General features: G+C 40.6%; 1 protein-coding gene and 1 long non-coding RNA gene across 5 annotated transcripts; one reads left to right on the forward strand and one right to left on the reverse strand.

Annotated features, from left to right (window-relative positions):
• Window positions 1-19: 19 nt before the first annotated feature.
• Window positions 20-20674, reverse strand: PTER (phosphotriesterase related). 4 transcript variants are annotated; one of them, XM_071428913.1, is made up of 6 exons: window positions 20597-20674; window positions 18667-18806; window positions 9631-10104; window positions 7657-7922; window positions 4137-4277; window positions 20-854 (listed from the first exon to the last, which is right to left on the reverse strand). In XM_071428913.1, exons 3-6 carry the CDS (start codon window positions 10060-10062, stop codon window positions 644-646), a joined length of 1050 nt encoding a protein of 349 aa, XP_071285014.1. In that variant the 5' UTR covers window positions 10063-10104; window positions 18667-18806; window positions 20597-20674; the 3' UTR covers window positions 20-643. The 4 variants fall into 4 exon arrangements, with proteins under 4 accessions (XP_071285014.1, XP_071285013.1, XP_071285015.1 ...); XM_071428912.1 differs by lacking the exon at window positions 18667-18806 and having other exon boundaries at window positions 20597-20673; XM_071428914.1 differs by lacking the exon at window positions 18667-18806 and having other exon boundaries at window positions 20611-20669.
• Window positions 20675-20678: 4 nt separating this feature from the next.
• Window positions 20679-21340, forward strand: LOC139590935 (uncharacterized). Its single transcript, XR_011679471.1, has 2 exons — window positions 20679-20899; window positions 21068-21340. It is a non-coding gene; the product is annotated as an uncharacterized lncRNA (long non-coding RNA).
• Window positions 21341-25072: the final 3732 nt, after the last annotated feature.

Consider the following 25072-nt stretch of genomic DNA (forward strand, 5'->3'; position numbering starts at 1 on the left):
GTAATAATACTGCACATACTTTAAGAGGTGATCAAAATGCTTTATTCAAAAATATATTTTTCCATGTATTTTTACATTTTCAGTTACAAATAAGTAAATTGTTAAACTAGAAAGAAACCTTATCTTTTTTGAGATTCATCTTGCCTTCTCTTGTCAATGGAAGCTAATTAAAATTTCCAGACCTTTCAATCAAGTATTACTCAAAGAATATGAGGATAATGAGAAGATTGACAGTATTACAAGGATTAAAATCAGCCCCTGAAGACAGGAAATTTAACTGAAAACCATAAATTCCTTCCAAGGAAATTTCCTTCCAGGTGACACATCTTCAGAAGTAGTTTGGAGGTAACATTCAGTAACAGTATTGGATTATGCTTTTGAAACAAATATTTTAAAATTTTAGTTGAAAAGATTCTGTAGGTAGGTTCATATTCAGTAAATCATTAATGAGCAAACTTTTAGAAGGGAGAAAACGTAGAGACAGTACACAATTTGGATGTTCTAATTAAAAAGAAAAGTTACAATTAGTTTGCTTGCATCTACTTAATTTTTAGTTTTTCAGAAATTTTTTTAAATGACTGCTCTACTGAAACCTGAATTTTATTAAGCTTCCTTATAAATCAGGCATATTTATTCATTGTTCCTACTTAAAAGTCAACCACCGCTTTGGATTTGCTAGGAGTATTTTATCAATTTTATCTTGGGATATGCCTCTAATTAGCATTTTAGGAACTATATTTTTTAAGATATGTGAATATCCATGACCTCCATATTTCATCAACCTGTTCTTGGTGTGCACATCATGAGCCATCAGAATTCTGTCTTCATAGCCTTCATCAATCAGCGTACGAATCCTGCAAAAGTTGGAGGCATCCTTGTCAGTGAAAGTTCTCTACAACAGCATCCTTGTCAGTGAAAGTTCTCTACAACAGCATTTCCATTTCTTACATTCCTGTACTGCTGGACTGTATAGGTGCTCAGAGGATATACTCCTTACATTTACCCAAAAATAAAACACATTTTTTATTGCATGGAAAATATCCCACCTCTGAAAACACACCAAACTTTGCTTTTGGCACATGACTTTGCATTTCCAGACTCCTAAGTTCCACAGAGGAATTCAAGAACTTCAGCATCACCACGCATGGGACACAGGTTTTATATAAATGAGTAAATAATAATTTCCTAGATAAATTCCTTCTCAGCAGGTTACTTTTTGCTGCTGTCACAAGGCTGGTCCCATTACATTTGCTAATGACCAGACTCTGTGTGTGACAGGCCTTTAAAGGAGCCTGGCTCAATAACATAAATACTTTCAGATCTTTGGTTGAATCCCATTTAGCAAAGCAGGTTAATAAAAAGTTGAAGTTGCCAGTATCATACTCCATATAGACAGTTATCATCAAAACACATTGCAAGGATGTTCATTAAAGAAGACAAAGAAGACTGGCATGGCACAGCATATGCCAGGAAATAAGGGGCATTAATTAATATGGCAGTGCAGCTAAACAGCCTTGGCAAAATGACAAGTCAGCTTGGAAAAAGAAGTAATCCTTTTGGTCACACTCTTGTAGCAGGACTACTACAAGTCCTTCTGCTTCACATTTCATTCAAATAGCCTTACTCCCTTGATCAGCTCATTTTTTTTTAGCATTTGTATTATGTGGATGTCTACACTCCTGTATTGCATGACTGTCAAGTTTCTCAGTAAGCTTCCATTTAGTCTGGCAGAGGATTACAGCACTGAAGTGGCAGGGACTGACAAACCAGCCCTGGAAAGTGCTCATTCCTCAGGAAGGCCTCCAATTCCATCACTTGCCAGCACTCTGAAATCCTAATCCTTACCTTCCTGACAATGCTGTGATCAGCAAGAAAACAAAAACTAGCCTTACAAGTACCCACACTGTACCTGAAACCCCTCACTGTCAGTTTTTATTACAGGTAGTTACAAGGAGATACATGTAGCAGCACCACATCAGCATGGGCAGTGGAAAGAAGGCAAATAGGATAGAATTTGGTAAAATGTTATTGCTTTTCAAAAATCCACCACACATTGTGCCATACAGTGCACAACACTACGTAAACCATAGTCTAACAACATCACAAGAATCTCCTCCAGCCTGAAATACAGAAAGACCACAAGCCAACCAGAAAGTAAAAGCAATGGCACTGGAGGGACTAAGTTTTTGCTGACCAAACATAATATTAGAATCACCTCCTTTAATATTGGACTCATTTCATGGGCTGGGGAGGCATATGATCCTTTCCATTCTGTATCCATTGCTCCTTTTTGCTCATTCCATTATATATAGTTATTACTTTCTGACTCCAAATTGCCCCAGAACAGAAGTCAGTGTTTTGCTTGCATTGGCAGCAGACTACAGCCAAACTGCTGAAGTACACAGACAGCTAAACTGAGTTAAGTAGGTATGTTATGACTACAGAAGTTTGTGTTTTAAGCAAAAAAGATGTGAACAAGTATTTTCTATTCAGTGTTTTCATTTAGAGGTCAAATTGGTTTCTACTTCTGGGGTGCTGTTTCACAAAACAAAACCCTAAGGAGATTGCCCCAGCCATCCTTAGTCCACTGTGGGTACACTGATATAACAAAAATACACAAACTCACACTGTGCAATGAGAAGACAAACCTTTCATCTTTTCTTCCTTTGAACAGCCTGCTGCAAGAAATACTCAGATACTAGAGAGTTTCAGGAGAGATGAGGGTGGCTGAGCAAGCATCATGGATGGAATGAAAACTCTGCCACAGTTGAACATGCACTTGTTAACCAAGGCCTAGTCCAGTTCTCTCTATATATTCCCCACTGCTTCCATAGATGCTGACTTTCCATGGCACAGGAGAGGGCAGGAGGCACAGCAGAGGAAGCAGCTTTACTCTTTCTAAATGGGAAAATTGTGGACTCCTTGCAACAGTTTAAAATACTGAGTGCAAGACTGAGAGCATTGCTAAGAGAGAAACAATTTCTAGTGTGAAAAGCAGCAGCAAATGCTTGGGAGGGTGGAAGGATAGCCACAGCACCTTCTTAGGAGAGAACAGTTTGAAAAGAGATTAGTTTCAAGATTAATCTGACAATGAGGGGGAGGGAAACTATGTCTGAGATGTAAGGGGAAGCTAGAAGTTACTTCATTAGTAATCAGCAATCATAAAATCTTTCTCATCAAGGAGAGTGAAAGAACTGTTTGTGACTCTGGAAGGTAAAAAGACACAGGCAGGATGGCAACCCACCCCTCAGGCACCTGCCACTTCACTCTCACACACACTGTGGACAAACAGCATGGCAGCATCACACCTCCAGATGGAGTGGAAGGAGTGAGGTGTCCATTCCCAGCTGATCCTACCTTCTCTCAGACAGTTTCTGTACAGAATGTATCTCCTTGGCAAAACTTTGTGTTAGCACAGCACAACAGATTGGCCATGCAGCTGAGCTGAGACTGCAGGTGCTGATGAGAAACAGGGAAGAGGTACCCTGCCAGTGGGACCAATATTTTCACATTGTGAGTGAGTGTGAGGAGATTGGGAGCTCTGAAGAGACAGGAATCACATCCTTCAAAACAGAGAAAGGGCAAAAGGACAGTGGGAGGAAAGGTGATAAAGTGCTTGAAAGAAAAAAGGCAGTTTTCCAGGATGGAAGCACAAATCCATCCAAAACAACCAGTGAGTTTTGCTGGGTTTGCAAACCAGTGAGGAGATAAAACAGGCTCAGATGATGTTTAGTAGCAGCACTAAGTTTCCAATACTATGTTTCAAACAGAAGTACTTAATCCTAACATAAATGCAGTATTGTCAGCCTTTTCCTTTTTACAGACTGTATAAATTCAACCAGATCAGCATGGAATTAGGAAAGAGAATGAAGTTTAAAAAGCTCTTAATCTTTTTCTCAAGTAACTTCCTAAAACACTGTGATTCTGCATCTTCCTCTCAGAAAGAAGAAATGATACATGCTGCTCTAACTGTGTGACAGCAGCAGGGGAAAATGGCATTATTTCAGCATGATAGAAGACAGTTTTGAACAACAAGCAGAATCACTCTGTGATGGTCTTAAAACAAGTATTTTTTAATCAATAATATTTTTTTATCAGTGGCCATGCTATAGCTAAAGCTGCATGGGAGCAGATACCTTGCAATTCTCTCGTTGTCGCTGGGCATGTCAATATCTGGATGGAACTGGTAGTGAAGGAACTCTGTACCAAACAGGTCGTACTCTAAGTAACATCCAAGTTTAGCAAATTCCAGAAGTTTCTTTTTATCAAATATGGTCCTGCAGAACACATATAACACAGAGTCAGCACTGTAACAGGAATAAAACATATGGTATGAGGACAGGTACTTTTTGATCTCCTACTTGCAAGGAAAAAACCAAATAATCTACAATATAATTCACCCATTTGAGAAACAGAACTCCTGTCTGACACATGCAACTTAAGACAACACACAGCATTGTCCTTCTTACATTCATTTGAGATTTCATGCATTAAAAAACCAAAACAAAACCAACTCTTTCCCCATGAAACAATGAAAGCCTCTCCAATAATCTTTAAATGGAAACAAAAAAGTTACTTACTTTTGATATCACTAACCCTCTCAACAGACAACCTAACAAGGAAGGACATTTAAGGAGGAGGTTAATTCATAGTGATATTAAAAAAAAAAAAAAGACAATGGATTACTCACACAAGACAGATTTACTTTCCCAAAAGAGTTACAGGAGACAGCTTCACCCAGGGCTTGTTTCATCCATCACACACCAGCAATATACAACTTTGTCTTTAGTTTCTATTCTGTACAGTGATGTTTCTAGATTGCCATTAGAACAGCAATATATCATTGTTTGCACTGGGATCTGGCCAGAACGCCTTAAGGAAACGCTCTTACCAAAATACATAATGGTGAGTATCTGGGACATGGGCTTTGCAACAGATTAGAAAAGTGAAGGAACAAAGCTTCTAGCACCTCTCACTTATCCAGAAAAGAACAGCAACAGAAATAAGAGTTCTCTGGAATATTTTGGGTTTTCTTTGAACCATTTTTACCAACTGTATAAGCTGTTCAAAGAAAAACAAAAACACTCAAGTGATACAATTTTGTCTTTATAGCTGCCACACAATTTATTTTTTTTAAGAAGAAACCACATTTCCACAAGAGCAGCACAGTTAACCAAAAGGGCAGTAGTTTGTTGGGGGATTTTTTTATTATTGCAGATATTGATGTCACAAAGCAGTTTTACCTTATACAATTACATCACAGTCTGTTGCTATGGAAATGACTGATGTCATAATTTCAATATTATGACTTAACTACAGATCAAGTAGGAGGAACAGATGGGTTGAGAGAGAGAAAATCCATGTTCAAACAAGCCTGCCATCAGCAGGAGTGTAAGACTTGCCAACTGTAATTAATAAAAAATGTTATTTTAAAATAAATGTTACAGTTTACAGAGACTGAACATTTATCACCAAATGAGTTTTCAAAGTGCAGAGCAAAAGAACAGATTATTTTAGATCCAGCCCAGCTCAGTTCACAGGGAGACAATCGGCCAAGAGTCTTCAATCCTGTGCAGGTGGAAAAAGCACCCAATAATCTATTTCAAATTCACAGCCAGAACAGTTTCTTTTAAAAACTATTGTTAGTGTCATGCTTTTGGGTGTTCTATCCCAATGAAGAGCCAGAGAACTTAATTTCCTCAGCCACTGGGTCCCACAGTGAGCCACAAGGATATAGCAACGGCAGCAGTTCCCAGTTCAAATTGCTCATCTCTGAGCTGGCATTGGGTGTTTGGGCAACACTGTCCCTGAACAGCTCTGAGCTCATGGAAAAGGAGGTGGGACATGGTGAAGCACCCTCTAATTTGGAACTCAGCCATAAATACCCTGGGGACAGACACCAAACTGTAATGTTGCCCCGAATTTGTAACAGTTGCTGTGAGACTTCTAACAGAAATTACTCGAGTGAAGATGTGGATCTCCTTTATAACCTTAACCCCTAACAAATGACTAAAGAAGAGGCTCAATAGCTTTTGCTTCCAGCCTTTTAGTACACTGTAGTTCCACTATGTGGAAGTACTACCTTTTTTTAAGGTGCTAAATTGCAAGACATGGTAGCTAGCATTTTAGTTTTACCATTTAATTGTAAATCCACTGGAAAACTACCATTCTGTCTATGTGAAATGCAGACATAAAATACAGAGCTATGTACAAATTTATCTCACATTTAAGGGACTGGGATGCTCCCACATGGATTTTTCTAACTGGAGGAGACTTAAAATGTTAAATGCACATTGCAAAGCCAAACTTCACAGTAGTTTATGTTACAGCAAGTGCCAACCTGAATGTGTGAAAGTAATGATAGAAAGAGATAAAAGGAAATGTCATATTGTGCATCAGCAGTTGTTATTGAAACTGCACCTCTGTTTTTCTACTTATACTGCTTAATTTCCATCAATTAATTATTTAATTCAACAATTTACAACAGTGTATAAGAGGCAAAAAGCCATAATTGTATGTTTATGTTGTATCAAAATGGCTGTGTAAGTACTGATACCTGCAGCTTGCTCAGTCCTCTTTCATAAAAAGATTTAAGTAACCAGTTTTTTCTCAAAAAGGGGTGAAAAATACAGCTATAGATACAGTGGAACACAGGTAAATACAAAAAAGAAGTAATTTATGAATAATCAAATATAATTTCAGGGCATGAATTTTATGCTCCTAAAATCGTCAAGTAGAACAAGGAGCTCTGTGAGAATAACAAACACCTGTAGCTCAATTTGCAAGCTCTTAGAGCCTGTAACCATGAGAAATTTGGAGCACAGTGCTGTTGCCTGTATTACATTCATACTGAGGGCAGACAATCCAATTGCTGAGAATCATATGACCACAAATAGTCTCCATTATTCAGCAACTGGCCAAACTAATCAATGCTTGGACATACTCCAACTCACCATGAGCAAGACAAGGTCATACAAAACTGATTTGGTAATAGGGGCTATATTTCTAAACTGGAGACAGAAAAGCATCCCAATTTCTCTCTTTGCCTCATGTGGAGCTCCTGGCTTTTGTTCTCAAGGAAACTAAAAGTGAACTACCTGGTCTATGCTATGGACTCTCCAAAACCCAACTATTTTCTTTTTAAGCAGTACTTCCTCTCTCTGGTAGTAGAACATTAAAAATCTGCCTTTTGCTTTGATCCAGACTCCAGCCAAATTAAGGAAATCTCCATTAGCTTCTGCGAGATTTTGGTAAGGCCATTCAGAGTGACCCAGCTTTCAAAAACACTGGAAGCCCAGCAAATTCCAACCCCATTTAGTGAGAGCTGGTCAGTGTCCAATGCTTTGTAAATACAGGGATTTGTGCAGGGATACGAATTAATGAAATTCCCATTTTTAAAATGTGGCTACAATTATTCCTAATCCCTCTGCCAGGCTTTCAAAGACAGCATCTAAAACACCAAATCTCTTACCAATGTGAATCTAAAACCTGATCCTGACTGTAGTGCGGGAGGCAGATCAAGCTCTATATAAGCATTTATTTTTGAGTCAATTAACTCGAGGGTAACACTCTATGTCACCTTTTCCCAGTGTAGTTCTGCAAAACCCCAGTGAGTGTGGCAACACTGCAGGAAGCCCAGCAGAATATTCTCCTTACCTGTCAAGGTGAGACATGACTGTCTTTGAAGCATCAGCCCCAGCCTCCTGCAGGATGCGGATGATGTGGAAAGGGGAGTCGCTGTTCCTGCCAGGATGGATGATAACAGGGCACCCAAGCTGGGCCTGAGCCTGGGCTGTGGCCTGAAGCACTCTGTGTTCGCTGGGAGTCAAAGGCCAGGAGCAACCTATTTCTCCCACCACACCACACTTGATATTAGTCCCATCTGCTCCTTTGCATACCTCATCAACAATAATCTCTGTCAGCTAGAGAACAGGAAAATGAGATTGTTGGTTATTATTACTATTTGCATTAAATAGCATCAAATTCGGCCTACGGATGCTAGGCTAGTTACGCTCCCAAGGTCTTTCTGAACTTACCTAATTAATAGGTGGGTGTGTGAAAACACTGCAGTTAAAATCTGGTTTCTGTCAACTAATGTTATGCTAGCCATTCACTAAGACCAAAATAAACACAGAAGCAAATCAGTTTAACAGTATGCAGTCACACATTTGTCCAGGTTTGCCAAGAAAGCTGGTCTACATGTAATTTGAACTCTGATTTGGCCAGACATTAAGTTTTCTTGAAAAAAAAAAAAGTTAGTTTATTCCAAAACCTTTGCCTTGCACTCCTGAATTGGCTTCAGACACAATTCAATGTAATTTTTGCAAAACAAGATATCAGAGAATAAGGAAACCTTGTCATACATATAGGGAAGAGAGAAACTCTGGCAAGCATCCTGAAGAGACAAGTTTAAGGCAAAACCTGCTTATGGAAATGACAATGTAAAACAACGGGAGATCTGTTGACTTTAGAACTACAAAACAAAGCTCGTTTGACAAATTTAGAGGATCAAAATTAGCCTGCTTAAGAGTGTGCATAGACAAAACCCATCAGAATCTCTTAATAAAACTACTTTGTTATAAAAGCTTTACTTTTTCTTTCCCAGAATAGGCCATGTGTCTTAAGCATACATTCAGAACTGAGAGCACAAAATGGCACTGATGATGGCCAACCTTCTAAGTACTGAGTAGAGGATATCTGTGGGTCTCCATCAGTCCATCAAACACAGAAGGGAAACCTTTGCCTTGAGAAATCTATTTGTGTCTATGCTATTTGTATCTGTTTGTATTTCAAGCAATGGAAGAACATTTAGGAAAAGCAGTACTCTTGTGTACAGTTTGGGCCAGCTTGGGTCCAGTTTTGTTGGCAGCACTGCTCAAATTTTGACCATTGATTTTTAAAATTAATTTGACTCATTTGTAAACTGTGACAGATTTTTTAAAAATAATTGTCAGCTCTATTCATACACATTCACAGACTCCTACCTTGGAGAGTTCCATTCCCTCTTCTCCTCATCACCACATTTTCTTATTAAAAGATGAATATTTATTATCACAGGAACATCTGGGGACCTCAACTATTATTAACACATTGTCTTAGTCACTGTGTAAACATGCTGATGTAGACTATGCCCTGAAAAGCCTGGACAAATGACAGAGAAGAGAGCTATAACACACAGCCTGAGCAGAGCAGTGATTTACAATTATCTTATAAATATTGCAATTATTTATGCTTTTTACAAGAATGCAGAGTAAACTCAATGGGAAGCAATTAGCCATAAAAAGTGACAGAAGAGATAGCAAGGATAAACTCCTTCCTTAAAAAATAGTCAAAAACTCAAGATAGTTTGTGGTGTACCAAATGTCCACACATGAACTACTGTATTTTCCTTTTACTGTTCCATTATAACAAATCCCTCAAAGAAAATGGAGCTTAAGAACTGGAAATTCTGACAGATAAACCAAGCACATTAGTGTTGCTCCAGATATTACACACAAGCAGTAATGCTGTTCCCATTTTCTATGCTGAGCACCTCTGTATTCCATCATTTTACTGGAACTTCTCTCCAACTTTGGCTTACCCAGGGATAATTCACAGGACAGAGGCACTGAAGCAATGGTTAAGACTTACCTGCTCCACTGTCATGGCCTGTGTTTGAGAAGAATGAGTGGAATCCACATAAAACCCAGCACCAGCAATAATATGAACTCCAGTTTCTTCAGCAAGTTTCTTCAAAGTATTCATATCCCGGCCAATCCCTGTAGTTGTGTTTTCCACAATTGTCCCACCACCTGCTGCTTTAAAATGCAGCAGCTCCTCCCTCACAGCATCTGTCTCCTGATACAAAAGAAGGTTTTCTTTATGGCTGTAGGGATTTTGCTTAATCCAAAACAAGTTCTTCATCTCAATGGGCCCATTAGACAAAGGCTCTTGCCCTGGAGAAGGTGGACAAAAGCAGCTGCTGTAGTTCATAGTCAAGTGTTCATGAGTCAACGTGTAGCCAAGACAGTCTGGCTCCACAGGGCCCAAGACAGTCTGCACTTTTCCACTCAAGGAAGGCATTTTTCTTTAACAAAGAGAAAAAAAATCAGATCCTAAAGGAGTCTGGGAAAGAAGAAAGGAAACAAAAACATTTCAGAAAGAGCAGTGTTTTCTCAGGCAATTTCTGAAATCCTTCCTCCCTCTAGCACATGTACCTACACTCTGTGTGTGTTTGCTGGGATGTTTCCAAAAGCTGTTTGTAGCAGGGTGGTCAATATGAAAAACAAGGTATTTATTTTACCCAACTGTGTTTTTATCAGTATTCCAGCAACATAAACACACCACATTCCAGTACATGGCAATTGTCATCATTTATTGTGCTGTAGTCAGTATCACATTAAGATAAATGTTTCCTATTTAATAAAACCACTGTCTGTTCATGTAGGATTCTTTGCTCTTCAGCAGCTGTCAAATTTTGTCAGCTTCAGCCACCAGATGAACACACTTGGCACCAAGGCTGAATATTCCTTACTGGTATGTTCAGTATATTTATCTCTGGCCTCCAAGACTCAGTATCCCTCTCACATACCAAGGAAGCAGTCCGTGTTTGGGCACCTTGTCTGCCCCTCTCTATGTGGAATGATGCATGGGTGGGGGTGATAATCTGCTCTTCTGGCTTCAGCAGGGCTCAGGTTCTCCTACCAGCTGTGCTCTGGAGGTCTGGAACAGCCCAGGACCACTCCTCTAAGGCTGACAACAGCCGCCAAAGATAACAGCACAGCCCACAAACAGTGGTGGAGATGCCAAAGTGCTTCAGTGGGCAAATGTTTTGCCAGTTAAGAACAGACCTTGATCTAACAATTTATATGAGCCTCAGCATCTCAGACACTTTTTAATTCATCTTTAATATCAATGAAAAAATGTTACTTCTCAAAACTTTAAATGAGCAGTGACGAAGACAAACACTGAGGCTACAGTCCGCAGTTGGTTCATGTCAAAGTCCCTGTGCCAATCTGGCCTAACTCACTGCAGGTTAGAATTAACTGCAGCTCTCCCCATTGGGATTTTGGGTTTTTGTTAGTTCATGTTAGATCTTCCAGATGCTAGTCACAAAGGCTTGAGGATATATAGTTAAAATCCCTAGTCAACCAAAATCATGAGTTATGAAACAAAATACATGTTTAATCATGTCCAGAGGAAAGGACTAACTAGAGCATGCATTATTGATTAAAGAGAGAGGTCTTTCCCATTTCTGCCTCCCTTTTAGTGAATAATGTCATAAACATGGGTTTGTTACTGGTAAAGCCCTCAGAGGACATTTTCCTTTTAACTGCTAAAGTTAATCTACCAGGATGACAGAAAAACTGAAATCTGAAGGGCACTGAACTCTACATATCAAAGGGCACAGGAACATCAAGATCTCTTTGGGGATACTTTGATCTCATGAGAAGCAGTCACTGTCAGAGTACCAATGCACAAAAGTGACCCAGCCCCTGGAAAAGGCAGCTATTGCCTGCCCAGTGAAGTCTACAGTGCTGGTGCTCATTGTAATATGAAGAGTTGGTCATCCATAAAAGTAGAAATGACTGACTGACTATGTTTACTAGTCTTGTGTAAAAGCAGATTAGGAAGAACTGTTCTTTTAGGAATTTTGTTCCTGGACCAGCATGCTAACTTGTTTGAGAAGGTAGAATAAATTACTCTCATAGAACAGACTGCTGGCTGATTAATAGGATGGATTATTTTTCTTCCAAACAGATTAGGAAGTGCATGATTTCAGAAAATATTATTCTTGAGCAAATAATTAAAAGCAAAACACCTGTCTTAGTCAGAAACTGCTCCTAGCTGCAATTCAATTAAACAGTCATTAATTCCATCCTTGAAGAAGGCTGGTGCTCTATATAGAGCAAGCCACTATTTTGGAGAAAGTTCAATGATCTGAGTCATTCTTATATGCATAGCAAAGCAACTGACATAATTCTAAGCATTACCTTTGCTTTATTTTTTTGCCCCCCCCCCTTTTTTTTAATGTTAAATATGTACACTCTGGCATTCAGTAAAACCCTGACAGCAAAGAGTGATAACTACCCTCTACATTAGGTTCACACTTCTCTTTCCCCATGTTCACTGACAATTTTCCAATCCATTCAGTAAGCTAGCAAACCAAACCTATATACAATTAAATACACAAGTATTTAATTTCTTTTGCTAAAGCTTGACACAAATCAATTACTAGTTCCCATGCCAGGTTTTTCTTGTAGCGGACATCAACTTGTTGATTTTTAAACTCCAGATTTCAGATTACAGCTCACATACAGAATTTACAGAACCTTTTGAGGGAGGCCAAGGATTTTTATAAATATAAGAAGCATCACAAAAAATGGAAACTGACACAAACAGCATTTAAAGTAGGCCTAATTTTATCTTCACGAAAAATGTATTAATATTAATGCCTGTTCCTGTTAACTGACACAGTTTTAGAAACCCACCATTCTTAATAAAAGAACTATAAAAAATAAAGACAGTCAACAACCTGTGACTGGAATTATTTTTGAAACCACTGTTCTGATATCTTCCCCCCTATATCATTCACATAAAGAGCCTGCCCTGGTTATGCTATGATACATTATTCCTAATAAGATTCACTTGAATCAGAATTACACCTTTTTAAAACAGATTTTAGGTGCAAATAGCTTTTAAATGGAATTAGGATTCCTATTTAATTCAAGCAAGTATATGTTACTACAGGAATCTCTCTTTGCGTGGTTTACTCATGACTTGCTTGCCATGTTTTACAGTGAACTTTCTTTTGAAAAAGTTTCTTCTTTCATACACCAAGGACTGCATTCATATCACCTCATTTAGCCATTTAAATGATGTATGTCTACTACAGAACAATCATCTGGAGATGGAAGGACATATCTATAGGCAATTCATCCAGCTTATTTTGAATGCCTATAGTAGGACAGGACAAGTCACTTTCTGTAATGTTATCCTCTTTTCATGGGCTAAGGAGCAATCCAAGAAACAATTCAGGACAAGACAAATATATTTCAGATGGCTTTACATAGGACATGTGAATTATATTTCCTTAATCTTAACCCAGTCTGAGGGGATGGGAAAATGTGCTGATTCCTATCACAGAAGATAAACAGGTAGGTTCATATCTGGCAATAACAGCTATTTTGGTTTTGAAAATCACTAATTTATGTGGTGGTATTGCCAAGGAGCTCCTGCACAGACAAAGACTTCTCAGCTCTGAGTGTTGCATAAAGAGAGAGGTAAATTATATTTCCTGAAAATTACAAATTCAGACTAAAAAAATGAGAAAATTGCTTTAAGATGTAATCAAAATTTGTATTATTTCACAAAAGCCGTGAAACACTACCTTATCATTTTTGTAGTAAACTCTGGACAAATCTTTATAACCATTAACTGTATAGTGCATAAAATACAACTCTCACCATTAGGCAACTATCAAATTCTGGTGAAGTAAATATTTTTCCTAGAGGTATTGTTAAGAGAAAAGAGACTTGCTACTAAAAAGGTCATGGTGCTGCATTCCTGACTCTGGTAAAAACTCCACTGAGTTCAATAGATGTTTTGCCTGAATACTGATGACAAGATTTATGTTTCTGCTTTTCCCATCTGAAATGTGTGCTTCAGTCATTGTGTCATTTTAATGGCCCTGTAATGGGAAGTCCCCCTAGGTTTGGATTAGTTGCTTCCTACAGTAATCTCATATTGCTGAAACATTATAATCACATAAACACAGTTTCCATATGCTAATTCTGCATTTGCTTTGATTCGGTAAGCACATTTTAATGGCATTAGCAGAGATTCTCTGTAGACCGGTGTGAGAATCATTTCATTGTCGTTACATTACAATGTGAGATTAGAGCAACATTAAAACCAGATTGTTGTGACATAAAATTTACAAAAAAAAAAGGAAAAAAAAAGGCTCAATGGGTATTAACTGTACCCAGAAAAAGTTAAACACAGCTGCCATTTAGAAACAAGGACTGCCCTGGCTGCATCAAGAGTATTTTAAGTGGGTCTTTCCTTTATAATCACATAGCCCTGGGAAATGCAATACAGCACAAGCTCACTATATATTTACAGAGGGAGGAAATGTTTTGAGTATTCAATTCTAGTTTGAGCAACCCCTACAGAACATGAAAAAGCCACTAATTAAAAATATGTGACACATCTGTAGGAAATTTCTATTAGTTAGTCTATGTTGTGTTATCTCACTGTTCCCCACATGTAAACATTTTGTGACAAGGGAAAAGTTAGCAAGACAAAGGAAGAGGAGAGGCAGAGGGTAAGAGAACAAAGAGAACATGTGCAGACTACGTCAAGAAGAATTTAAAAAAACCCTGATTTTTCTCTTCCCTCATGTTTCTGCCAACATTGTAGAGGTTTACAGAAAGGAAGGAATTCAATACTGCCCACACAGTTCTTCCTCTTCCCCACCAGACAAGCAAGCTTTCTAACCCTCCAGAGACCTACTCCACCTTCTTCAAAAATATATTCACAAGTGCTAATTACAGTGCAAACACACCTGACACCGAACACTCCCTTGGACACAGATTTTCAGTAAGCATGGCTTTTTTGCTCATGCATGCTGTCAGGAAAGCACAGCTCCAGGGGCTGTGCAGCAGGAGGACAGAACTTGCATTTGCTCCAGGACAGATGCAGGCTCACCTGTCATTTAGTCCAGCAATTCCCTGTGCACCAGTCACTTCAAAGGAGTCCTAGACCTATGACACTGTAGTCCTACACCTGCTCTCACACACCATCACTAGTTCGTCTACATGAGATAACAACATGTCCTATATTGCTTTTGGGTTATTCTGCCCAAGAAAAAGAATTTGAAAATGAGTGGAAGTGCTGAAAAAATTGAGGTTTCTGGGCAAACTTGGGCCTCTTCTGTAGAAATGGCAGGTATGCTGCTCTGAAAATGACATATTATTTTTATTAAAGGTCATAAATGTTCAGAATTGACATTGGTCAGAATGGCATTGGTGTTTTTCCTCTCCCAAAATGGAGCTATGAGAGTACCATGGTTTGCTGAACTTCAAGCTAACTCAAGGCTTTGTGTCCTAAGGAATGATGTCACACCGGAGACTTTTCATGCCTTGAACAAAGCTCTTATGAGAAAGGAGGGGAACACTTATGGTGCCTCTCTCCCACACAAACTCCTGCCTAACCCCACAGGAGTATATGCTGCAGCTCCTCCCTTTGTGGGCCACCCTCCATTTCCCACCTTTGGGTGGCTGTATCTTCATATGGCATGCACACAAACCTCACCATTTTGGATGCGTAAGTTCTTGACTGGGTAGACATTGGCCAAGAGACTCAAAGCCTAGAGAATTCTTGGGAGAATTATTTAAAAAGCATCATCTACTCCACCTTGCTGCATTTTTTCATGAAACACATTATTCTGGAAATACTCAGAATAGTGGGTTAATGTTGTGGCCTTCAGTGACCTACCTCTGGTCCCCAAACCATTCAAAAACACATTTCCTTATGAAGTCAAGCCAAAAGAAATGCTAAATATTGCTTTTCACTATATTTTCTATATATGGTTTGAGCAACCAAAAAACCTTTACACTACAGAAGTGAGAAAGAATACTAAAAGTAAGACTTTATATAAGGTTACAGTATGTGCTATGAAAAAGAATTAGGAGAGCTTTAGACAAGCCTTATATAATCCAACTATGATAAAGAGAAGTCCCACCAAAATATGCAGGTACACACACTCCACTGCAGCTACACTGCTTGAACAGCACTGTCAATGCTGTACAATCTAAAAGCAGTCACTTAAATTTTAAGAGAAATGTAAACACCAGTACACACATGGGAAAGGCCAATATATTGCCACCCTGCCCTCAGAACCTCCGAAAAGCACACTCAGATAAGGAGCTGGGTAAGTGAGAAGCAAAGCTTTTAAATATTCACCTGAAAGAGAAAACGCTTACAGCATCTTCCCTCTGTGGCTCAGCTTGTGGCAGACAGACCTTCCAGCTTTGCATGGTTTGAGGGTCATGCTCTGGCTCTAGCCAGACTCTAAGCCAGGCATATCTAAATCAGATTGCTTCCTTACAGCTGAAGTGCCACACCAGGACAAGAGCAGCAGGGGGGACAAACCCCAGGGATCAAAGCAAGCACACGTGATTTGCCCCAAGAAGCAGAGTCCAAGTCACCTCAAATATAGAACTTGGCACAATTCTTTTCCAATTTGGTTAAAGTTTAGCTGTTGTGACCAGAATAGTCAGACTTCCATTTTACCTTATTTCTGTGCAGATAACAGTCTCAAAATCTAGGCTTCTCTAGGCAAAGTCACATTGAAGTTTCTCTTCCTCAGAGAGATCTGAAACCAGCATACCCCTAAGTGTTTTTTCATTAACATCTCTTTAGAAGAACTTCAGGGGATTTTACATTTTGGGCAGCTTCCAAAATTACTCCTGATAAAAGGTCAGATAAAAATTCTCCTCCAGGGTCAAACATAACATTAATTATATTTTACATGCACACATAGTGTTTTTAGGCCAAAAATCAGAACTGAAGTCACATTATGCTATATGCAAATATGGGCTAAGTCTTGCATGTTGATACATACATTCATATTCTTAAGACTTAACAGACTCACATTTGCTTCTTGAGGGTTCTGGGGTACAAGCACATATTCTCTTTCTTTTGAGGACAACAAGAAGTAGGGAAAAAAGTCTCCTTTTCAGGAATGCATATCCAGCCTTAATTCCCTCTAAATCTCAAATCTGAAACAAGTGTACATCTTAACTCCACTCTTAATTGTTATTCTCATTGACTTTCATTGGTTTTCTCTCTACTTGAGGCAACATACACATATTTTCACATGAGCTCAAACATTTCAGTAAGCATGCTGGGTGGAGCATTATCACTCACTTGTGCAGTCCTAGAGAGCCACACCAAACCACTCCATGATCTTTAAATGCAGAAATTCACCACACAAATCTAAGCAATGGATGAGTGATATGCATTACTACCTCTTGATCAAGACTGAACATTACCATCTAGAAAAATTCAGATGAATGAACCCCAATGTCAGATTTGCCACAGAGCACAGCAGTCACTGATCCACTAAGATCTGCAAAGCCATGCATGCTGAAAAAGAGCATGGTGATTTGGTTTAGAGTCTCATTCAATATCACAGACTGCAGCAACTGGAAAAAGCAGGGGCTTCCAGAAAACCACCTTCTTTACTAGGGAGTGATGAGCTTAGATGCAAATAAATAAATTCAATGTCCCACTACTGCAAAGAACTGTATCACAAAATTTGCAACCAATCTCAAGACCTAATGGGAAAAAACACCCTGAGAAAAGCCTTTGGCCTGTGACTGCTCTCTGTGACTGTGTCAGGAAATGGAAGCAGTATGTCCTTCTCAAGGTCCACTCTAAAGAAACCAGCCCACACACGAAAAGTTAACGTGGGTCAAGGGAAAGCTCAAAGCTGATGGGTGTAGCTCAAGGAGTATCTTTTACCTCAGAAGCTTTACAGTCTGCATGCTTTGTCAGTGGCCAGACTCAATGACCTCTTACTTATACAACTCCTGCTTAGAAGATCTTACCCCCATCTTGGTACAACAGTGAAATGCTAGGAACAACCAACACACAGAAGCTGAAAAAATTGTCAGGTCTTCTACATATCCTTCTGTTTCTTTTCCAGGTATTTCTGAATCTTCAGTCTTAACCAGAACTGGATACAGAACCCTGCCACTGTTTTGCCTTTTTGTATCACAGAATTTCTGAAAGAAGATACAAACTCAGTATTTTTGTCCTGGAAACTATTATCTGTTTTTCAAAAAATCCTGGCTACCCAGTCTACAGTGAACAACAAAGAACAAAGTCCTGCAATAAAGCTTACAGAACACCAGAGTTCAAGCATTAAAAATCAGTTGAAGATTTCCAGACCCATCTGAAAATGACCCATCTGCCAAAAGGTACATAAATCACAGCAAAAAAAGAGGTACACTCCTTTCACCTGATCCCTAACCCTCACTGTAGTGACTGTGGTAAGGCAAAGACAACTGTGGGATTAAACAATTCTCCTTTTACATTTTGAGGAAAGAGATGAGATCCCAAAAGAGCAGAAAAAGGGAGTAGTTCAGCAGGTAACACACCATTCTTTGATCCTATCTCCTCCACAGAAGTTACTTCAAGAAACACCCTGTGGCTACACAACAGTAGGGTTTCAGAGTATCTTTGAGAAGAGTGATTCTACATTTCTGAGATCCAAGTAAAAAAATGTGATTTACTTAAAGCTGCCATCTAAAAGATGATGATGGTGGTGGTCTTTCTTCTTGCTTCCTTTTTATCTAAGTAGTTAAGCACTTGTGAAACATATCCCAGCTATTGTTAGGATAAAATGCTTTTATTGGATTATTACTAACATACATATTACTGTCAGACCAAAGACATGACCACTGCTTAGAAAATTCTGAGGAAGCTTTTTAATTTGTGACCAGAAAAATGACATTGAAGCAGAAAAGCTACGCTACCAGTGCTGAGAGGATGTAATTTCTTCTCAGAACTAGAGGGATGGGATACTCCCCTTCCCCTCCAATACAGCTGGCAATCCAATTTTCCAGAAATGCAGAAAATGTAAAAGAGTTCAAAATTGTTCTGAATCAAACCTTGTACCTTAGGCTTCCACAGTCTAGATGGATCTCATACCAGACAGGTGGCCAGTCTGATACAAGCAGAAGCCTCACTGTTTTCATGAACCTTAAGAAGTCTTGGTTTCATCTGACAAAAAATGAATTTGTTCAGTATTTCAAGTCCTGAAAGACAGGAAAAACATTTTAGATCTACATCAAGTGAAATAAGGAAAAAAATTCACAGAATGTTCAGAGGCATAGTCCTTTAATAAACACAGAACTCACTGGTGCCATATGCTTCACTATATACTGATTTTTATGTGTGAGAAGCAAGCTGATGGCTCCTAACCACAGAGGGAAGCTGTGACACTTGTTCCTGCTGCACCATGCACTAATTCAGCAAGTTAGCACTGGTCACCTACGTGAAATATAATTAAGCATTTGAATGCCATTGTTGCCACCCTTAATTATAACTATGAAAATTAATGTGATGATGGTGACAGGATGGCAAATATTATATCTGTTAAATTCCAAAACATAAGGGGCATTCATAATAATAAATGACACTTATGTAGTCTTTCATAAAACAATCCCAGAGTACCTGACAAAATGATGCAAAACTACTTATTAGAAGCATTGCTTCACCCACCACTGAAACACAGCCCCCAGCAGAAAGAAGGCAACAACCTTTAAACATTACAGAACATATTATGACTGAGGACGTTGAATAATGTATCCAGTGTAAAGCAGAAGGGAATTCCAGACAAGTAAAACAAAATTTCCCAGAAGTAAATGACCTCCAGCTAAAAACTTGTTTCATTCAAGAACTGCCACAAGCCTCTAGCATACAGAGGATACCAACCTTAACAACAGACACCTGAAAGAAAAGAATTATGCTTACAGGTATCTTAGAGATCATGTATACATTCAAGTACTTGCTATGCTCCTCAGAGTTCCTCACCAACAGGATCTGTATGCTTCAACTTACGACCAAACTAACCACAACACCAGACCTAATGCAGAGGGGGTGCCAAAACCCGAGGCCACTGCCCAGCAGAGGCTTTGCCACCGTGCTGAAGCTCACTTGGCAGGGGGAGCTGAACCTCCCTCGCTCCGATTCAGCCTCAAGCAGCTCCCCAGCCGCTGCCAGGGGAGCAGGGAACCTGCTGCAACCGTGTCTTGGAATGGGCAGCGAGCCTCAGGCCACCGAGAACATGCATGGTAGAGCGTCATGTCCCAACAGGACACACAGGGAAATCTCTGAGCCCTGACAAGCTTAAGCAGCTCTGGAAGCATCTTGCAGAGCGCTGCCGGTGCTTCCAGATGGAGAGGCAGCTGAAGGCAGGCTCTGAAGGTCCCAGTTTTGGATTGAGGCATTTGTTCCTTCACAGAGACACCCTCGGGAACTGTCGGGAGAGGAGTACTAGAGAGGATGTAGTTCCAATATTTAACTTGTTATGGCTGTACAAATATTAAATACCAGCACTAATAATAGCAGCGTAGCTGCACTCGCACAGTGAAGCCGCCTAAGCTCGGGGCTCACTCTGTTGGTAACCATCATCTGGTGCTGTAGAACGCTTCTGCAGGGAGGAGCTGCTCGTCCCCTCACACTCCACACGGGGGGAGCCCCGCCTGACCCAGCGCTGCCGTCCCGGCCACCTCTGCCCTCGCCCCTCCGCCAGGGCTGCACCGGCCGTGCCGGGCCCTGACCCGCGGCCGAGCCCGGCACAGCCCTGCGCTCCCGCCCGCCCCAGCCCCGAACACCGCCGGCCGCCTCCCGCTCTCCCGCCTCGGGCCTTCCCGGGCCGGCAGCGGAGCGACCGAAAGCCGCTCTCCCCCCTCAACTCGGGCGAAGTTTCCCGGCCCGGGCGCCTTGTCGGGCCCAGGGCATCAAGGACGAGCCCGGCACGGCTGTGGGCCGCCGGAGGTGGCGGAGCGGCTCCGCAGGCGTTCCCCACACCCCGCTCGCTCACCCCGCGGCCCGGACCCTGAGCCAGCAGCACCGCACCCCGCAGCGCCCCGGCTGGCAGCGAGCCGCGACCGCCCCGAGCGGGGCGGGACTTCCCGGGGACGGGAGCGAGTGGCGGAGCAGGCTGGGGGCGGCGGGGCCCGGGCAGGCCGGGGTGCCCGACGGGTGGGCGGGAGAACGGCCGGGAGCGGAGCGCTGCCCCTCTGCCTCCCTGCCGAGACCCGCCCGGCTCCCTGCCCGCTCCCCGGCCCCAGGAATTCCCCCGTGAGTGAGGGGCAGCTGTGCTTTGTGTCATCCTTGGCTCCTGGTAGGAATGAAAGTCGGTGGCTATGAGCATCCTGCCCGTCCCTGTGCTTACCCCCTGTTTACACAGGGAGGAGGCTGGAATCCACCGAGTCATTTTGGGGGAAGGGGGCTGTGGGAGTTCGGGCTTGCAAAAGGCATTGTTTTCTAATCTGCCCTTTAATGCAAATAGGATGGTTGGAGAGGCACTTCCAAGTATCGACACGCAGGATGACAATGACTGATTCTGGAAGAAAATGCAGGTCCAGAGTATGAAATGAAAACACAGCTAACACCAAGATAGAATAATGGAATCATTAAGGCTGCAAAAGACTACCAAAATCACCGAGTCCAACCTTTGACTGAACCATGTCAACCAAATCATGGCACTACTTACTGTGCTGCTTCCCCGGGCAGTTCATTCCAATGTTTTTTAACCCTTTCAATAAAGAAATTTTTTGATGAACAGTTCACCCTCAGAATCCTTTACCTTTCCTTTTGAGGATCTCAGAAGTGTCTTATTTGCCTAAGGCTCACAGCATCCAGGGGGATACTATTCCATTTTATAGAAGGGTAAATATGCTGGCAACATGACTAGCAAAGGCACAGGGGACAGAACTTCTCTAGCCCTCATACATAGCCAAAACTGCAGCAAAGTCACCCAGTGCATAGTGGAGACATGTAACCTGAAGTCAGGAAGCTTTTCTGGGAGAAGAACTTATTACTCTTTTCATTGCTATGTGTTGTACTTTGACTCTTCCTTGTTCCCATTCATAACAGGCTGGGGCCAGCACTGCAGCATGATACCTGCAAATGGATTCTTGTGTGCCTGCCTTTAATATGGCCTGGGGGAGATGGATCCTAGCTTTTCCTCAGATCCCAGATAATCCTGTGATGCAGAAAGTGAGTGGGCAAGACTGGGAATGAAAGCCAATGCATGCCGATGCATGGGCCGTTTATCATCTATCCTACAGTGAAGGACAAAAGTGGAAGTAGAGGATGAAAAATGAGGAGGGTGTTGAAGTAAACAACTTCAGAGAGGTAGGAGGTAAAAGAAAGTTGTTCTTTTGTGAAAGTGATGGAGAAATGAAGTTTTGGCTTAAAAAAAGAAAAAAAAAAAAGAAAAGGCATTTTGAGAATACTAGACCTGAGGGTTGGAATCCATGACTGCTGATATTGGTCGGGGGAGGACACAACCTTTGGGATCTCAGCTAAGGGGAAATTACTGCCCAGTGAGGGAAAGTAAAGATGAAGACAGTGACACAAGTGAAATGCTTGGGATCTTTTGAATTAGCATCCACTCACCAGGAACATGCAGTAGTGATTAATACAAATAGATGGCTGGAGTTAATAAGCTGCTGGGATGGCTCCAGTTGTCCACGTCACTTGTTTTTATTTGCTTCTCATATGAAGTCAAGTGAATAGGGGTCTTGCAAAGATTAAGTGGAGATATGAAGGCCTGTCATTTATAATGGTTTGTATTTCATCATGTTCTTAATTTTGGACAGTCGGTGCAGGAGAAATTATGTATGAGAGCTATGTTAAAAATAGTCATGCAATGCTTTATGGAACATCATTTGTCACTGGTCATATCCAACCTGTTTTGAAGATTTGTGATGAATTTTACATAAGGCCTGCACTTCTACATCTTTTGTGTTTTAAAATATACAAGCAGTATTAAAACTTGGGTAGGTACAAGGTAAAACCATATTCAATCTGCATTTTTACACATGCAGAATGAGCTTCTCTTTAAAGCAATCTTCACTATGTCCAAAGCAAAGTAAGATACTATATTTTTAATTTTAACGTCCTTGACTTCAACCTGCTACAAAACAGAGGCTTGTAAACATGAAATAATGGGACTGCCTTGTTCAGACCAAATGCATAGTGAACAGTGAAAACAAGCTAACAGCTGGCAGAATCTATACATATGACACTTGGTTCACAATTTAGGTGATATACAACCTTGTGTAATGTATCTGGCATTTGTATCCACTTTTCCAAATCTGAAAACCAGGCTGTGGTCTTTCTAGAAATATTGAATTGGTTGCCAGATTAAATAGTTCATGAAATTGGGAAATCAGCCCACCACCCTTGCCCACCAAAGCCTCTCAGCTATGCTAGCAGCAGTGACAACTGTCAGTAACATCAAAAGCTAAAATATCCATATTGCATAGCTCAGAAACAAGGAGAAGTAGTTTACTATTTAAAAATAAAAAAACAAAACCAAGAAGAGAAAGTATTCTTTATTTTGCCAGGTCTGCACTAAAGCAAAGCTTGGTGTCAGTATCTTTTGTGGAAGTTACAGTTTGGTCAGGGTTAAATCATGCCTGTGCTTTTGTCCAGCTCAATCGTGGCATGACCAGAAGGAGCACTGAAGCCAAAGTTCCTTTTCAGTTTGGGTCACTGTTGAAAACTCTGTCCACTGTTTAACTGTAGACACAAAATAAGGACCAAATATTTGCAGTGCCTGAGCTTCAGTAGCATTTCTTCTCTTTCCAAAGGTGACTAAAGAAGAGGGCAGACCAATAGTTGCAGCATCAGCCCTGGGTGACCTAAGTGCTCTCAAGGGTCCATACCCAGAGGGTGCATAGATCCCAAAAACAGGTGGGTTTTCCCAGAGCAGAGTGGTTGTGAGAGGCACTGCCACCTGGTAGCTGTGGAAACAGCTGAGCCACTACACTGGGACCCCAGGGAGAGGGGTCTGTGAGACTGAGTGATCTCTTCCAGACTCAAATCTTCTGCCCAGGGCTCCATTTCTCAGGTGATACAGAATATAGAAACGCCATGTCATGTTTTAGTTTTACTCAGAGAACAATTTATAAGGTTTGCATGAGCTTATAAACACAATACTTTTCTTCTTTGAAACAAGCCTCATTTGGGGGGGACTGTGGTAACAGTAAAACACTACAGCATTCATTAAGCCAGCTGGGCTGCCCAGGGAAGTTGTGGAGTCACCATCCCTGCAGGTATGTAGAAGACATGTAGATGTGCTGCTCAGGGACATGATGTAGTGGTGGCCTCAGCAGTGATGGGTTAATGGCTGTATTCAACGACCTTAGAGGTCTTCTCCAATCCAAATATTCTATGGTTCTATGATTCTAATGTGACTGGAAAACCAGTCAGATTAGAATCATAGACAAAATTTCAGGTACAAACAAGCACTTCTTCAATATCATGCTGTATATGAGTTCTTCTTCTGGTATGACTTGAGGACAGAAAATTCCAGTTTGCCATAATAAAAGTTAGCAACTGAAGGCCCCAGATTACTCTTACTCCTTCTTCAGAAAGATAGTAAGCACAGAAAGGAAACAGAGGCAGAATGTAATTTAGGCACTATTTGTGCAAGGGCCATTGCAAACATAAGCATTTGCACATGCTGTTGAGAAATGGGAAGTGAGAGGACCATTTGCACACAAGCACAATATAGCCCACAAGTTGGTAGGATGAATAAATAGAACTCCAGAGCATAAAAAATACTGCAGAGATAATTCATTCAAAAAGGGTAAAGTAAGAAAAAAATTAATCCTCCAGGGAAACCCTTTATTGATCATGCTCTTTCCAAAGGGATTCCATGAACTTAGAGGGTTAGAAAGAATAATTTGGTTGTCAATTTGGTTTGTGCCTATTGCTCTTAAATGACAGAACGACAGACAGGACTCCTTCTATGCAGGCAGGACATGAATTGTATGGTAAGTAGGGTTTTAAAATCAACCATGACTGTTTGGAAGGGGCTTCAGGTATGACTTTTTTGTTTAGGAAATGGAGTTTTATTGATTAAGTTTTATTCAATGATGACAGTGGCTTTAAAAAAAAAAAACTCTGATGTCCTGAAGATGTAGGTACCAGTCTGAGTGTTAAATTGCAGATGCTCCAAGGAGCAAATAAAAATTGGAAGAAGTAGGCAATACATAATATTTAAATAGAAATAACACAAAGCTATTCATTAACAGCAAAAGTAAATATGTCTCTGGAGGCAAAAAGGAGAGCAATGTTGACTTTGACTAAAGACTTACTTAATCCTACATTCTTAGTTATTACTTGAGTTAGTGGAGGGTATTTAGAAAAAGTCAAGCTAGGCTGATCATTAAGAAAGTTTGTAGAATTCAGCTTAATGTTATTTCAGAATACCATTGAATTCAATTCTCTCAGCACCTTCATCTGTTTTTCTTTTGACTAGGCTAGAAACTCTAAGCTG

The sequence above is a fragment of the Agelaius tricolor genome, unplaced genomic scaffold, assembly GCF_023055355.1.
Source record: "Agelaius tricolor isolate 1412-34295 unplaced genomic scaffold, bAgeTri1.0.p SCAF_6, whole genome shotgun sequence".
Lineage (NCBI taxonomy): Eukaryota > Metazoa > Chordata > Aves > Passeriformes > Icteridae > Agelaius > Agelaius tricolor.

What these genes read in the sequence shown, in the direction of transcription:
- PTER (XM_071428913.1), bottom strand. Translation starts at nt 10,062, where the DNA reads ATGCCTTCCTTGAGTGGAAAAGTGCAGACTGTCTTGGGCCCTGTGGAG. An exon ending in GTCATGTCTCACCTTGACAG is followed by an intron (nt 4,278 to 7,656) that starts GTAAGGAGAATA and finishes TGTGTTCTGCAG; the next exon opens with GACCATATTTGATAAAAAGA. An exon ending in GACAACGAGAGAATTGCAAG is followed by an intron (nt 855 to 4,136) that starts GTATCTGCTCCC and finishes CAACTTTTGCAG; the next exon opens with GATTCGTACGCTGATTGATG.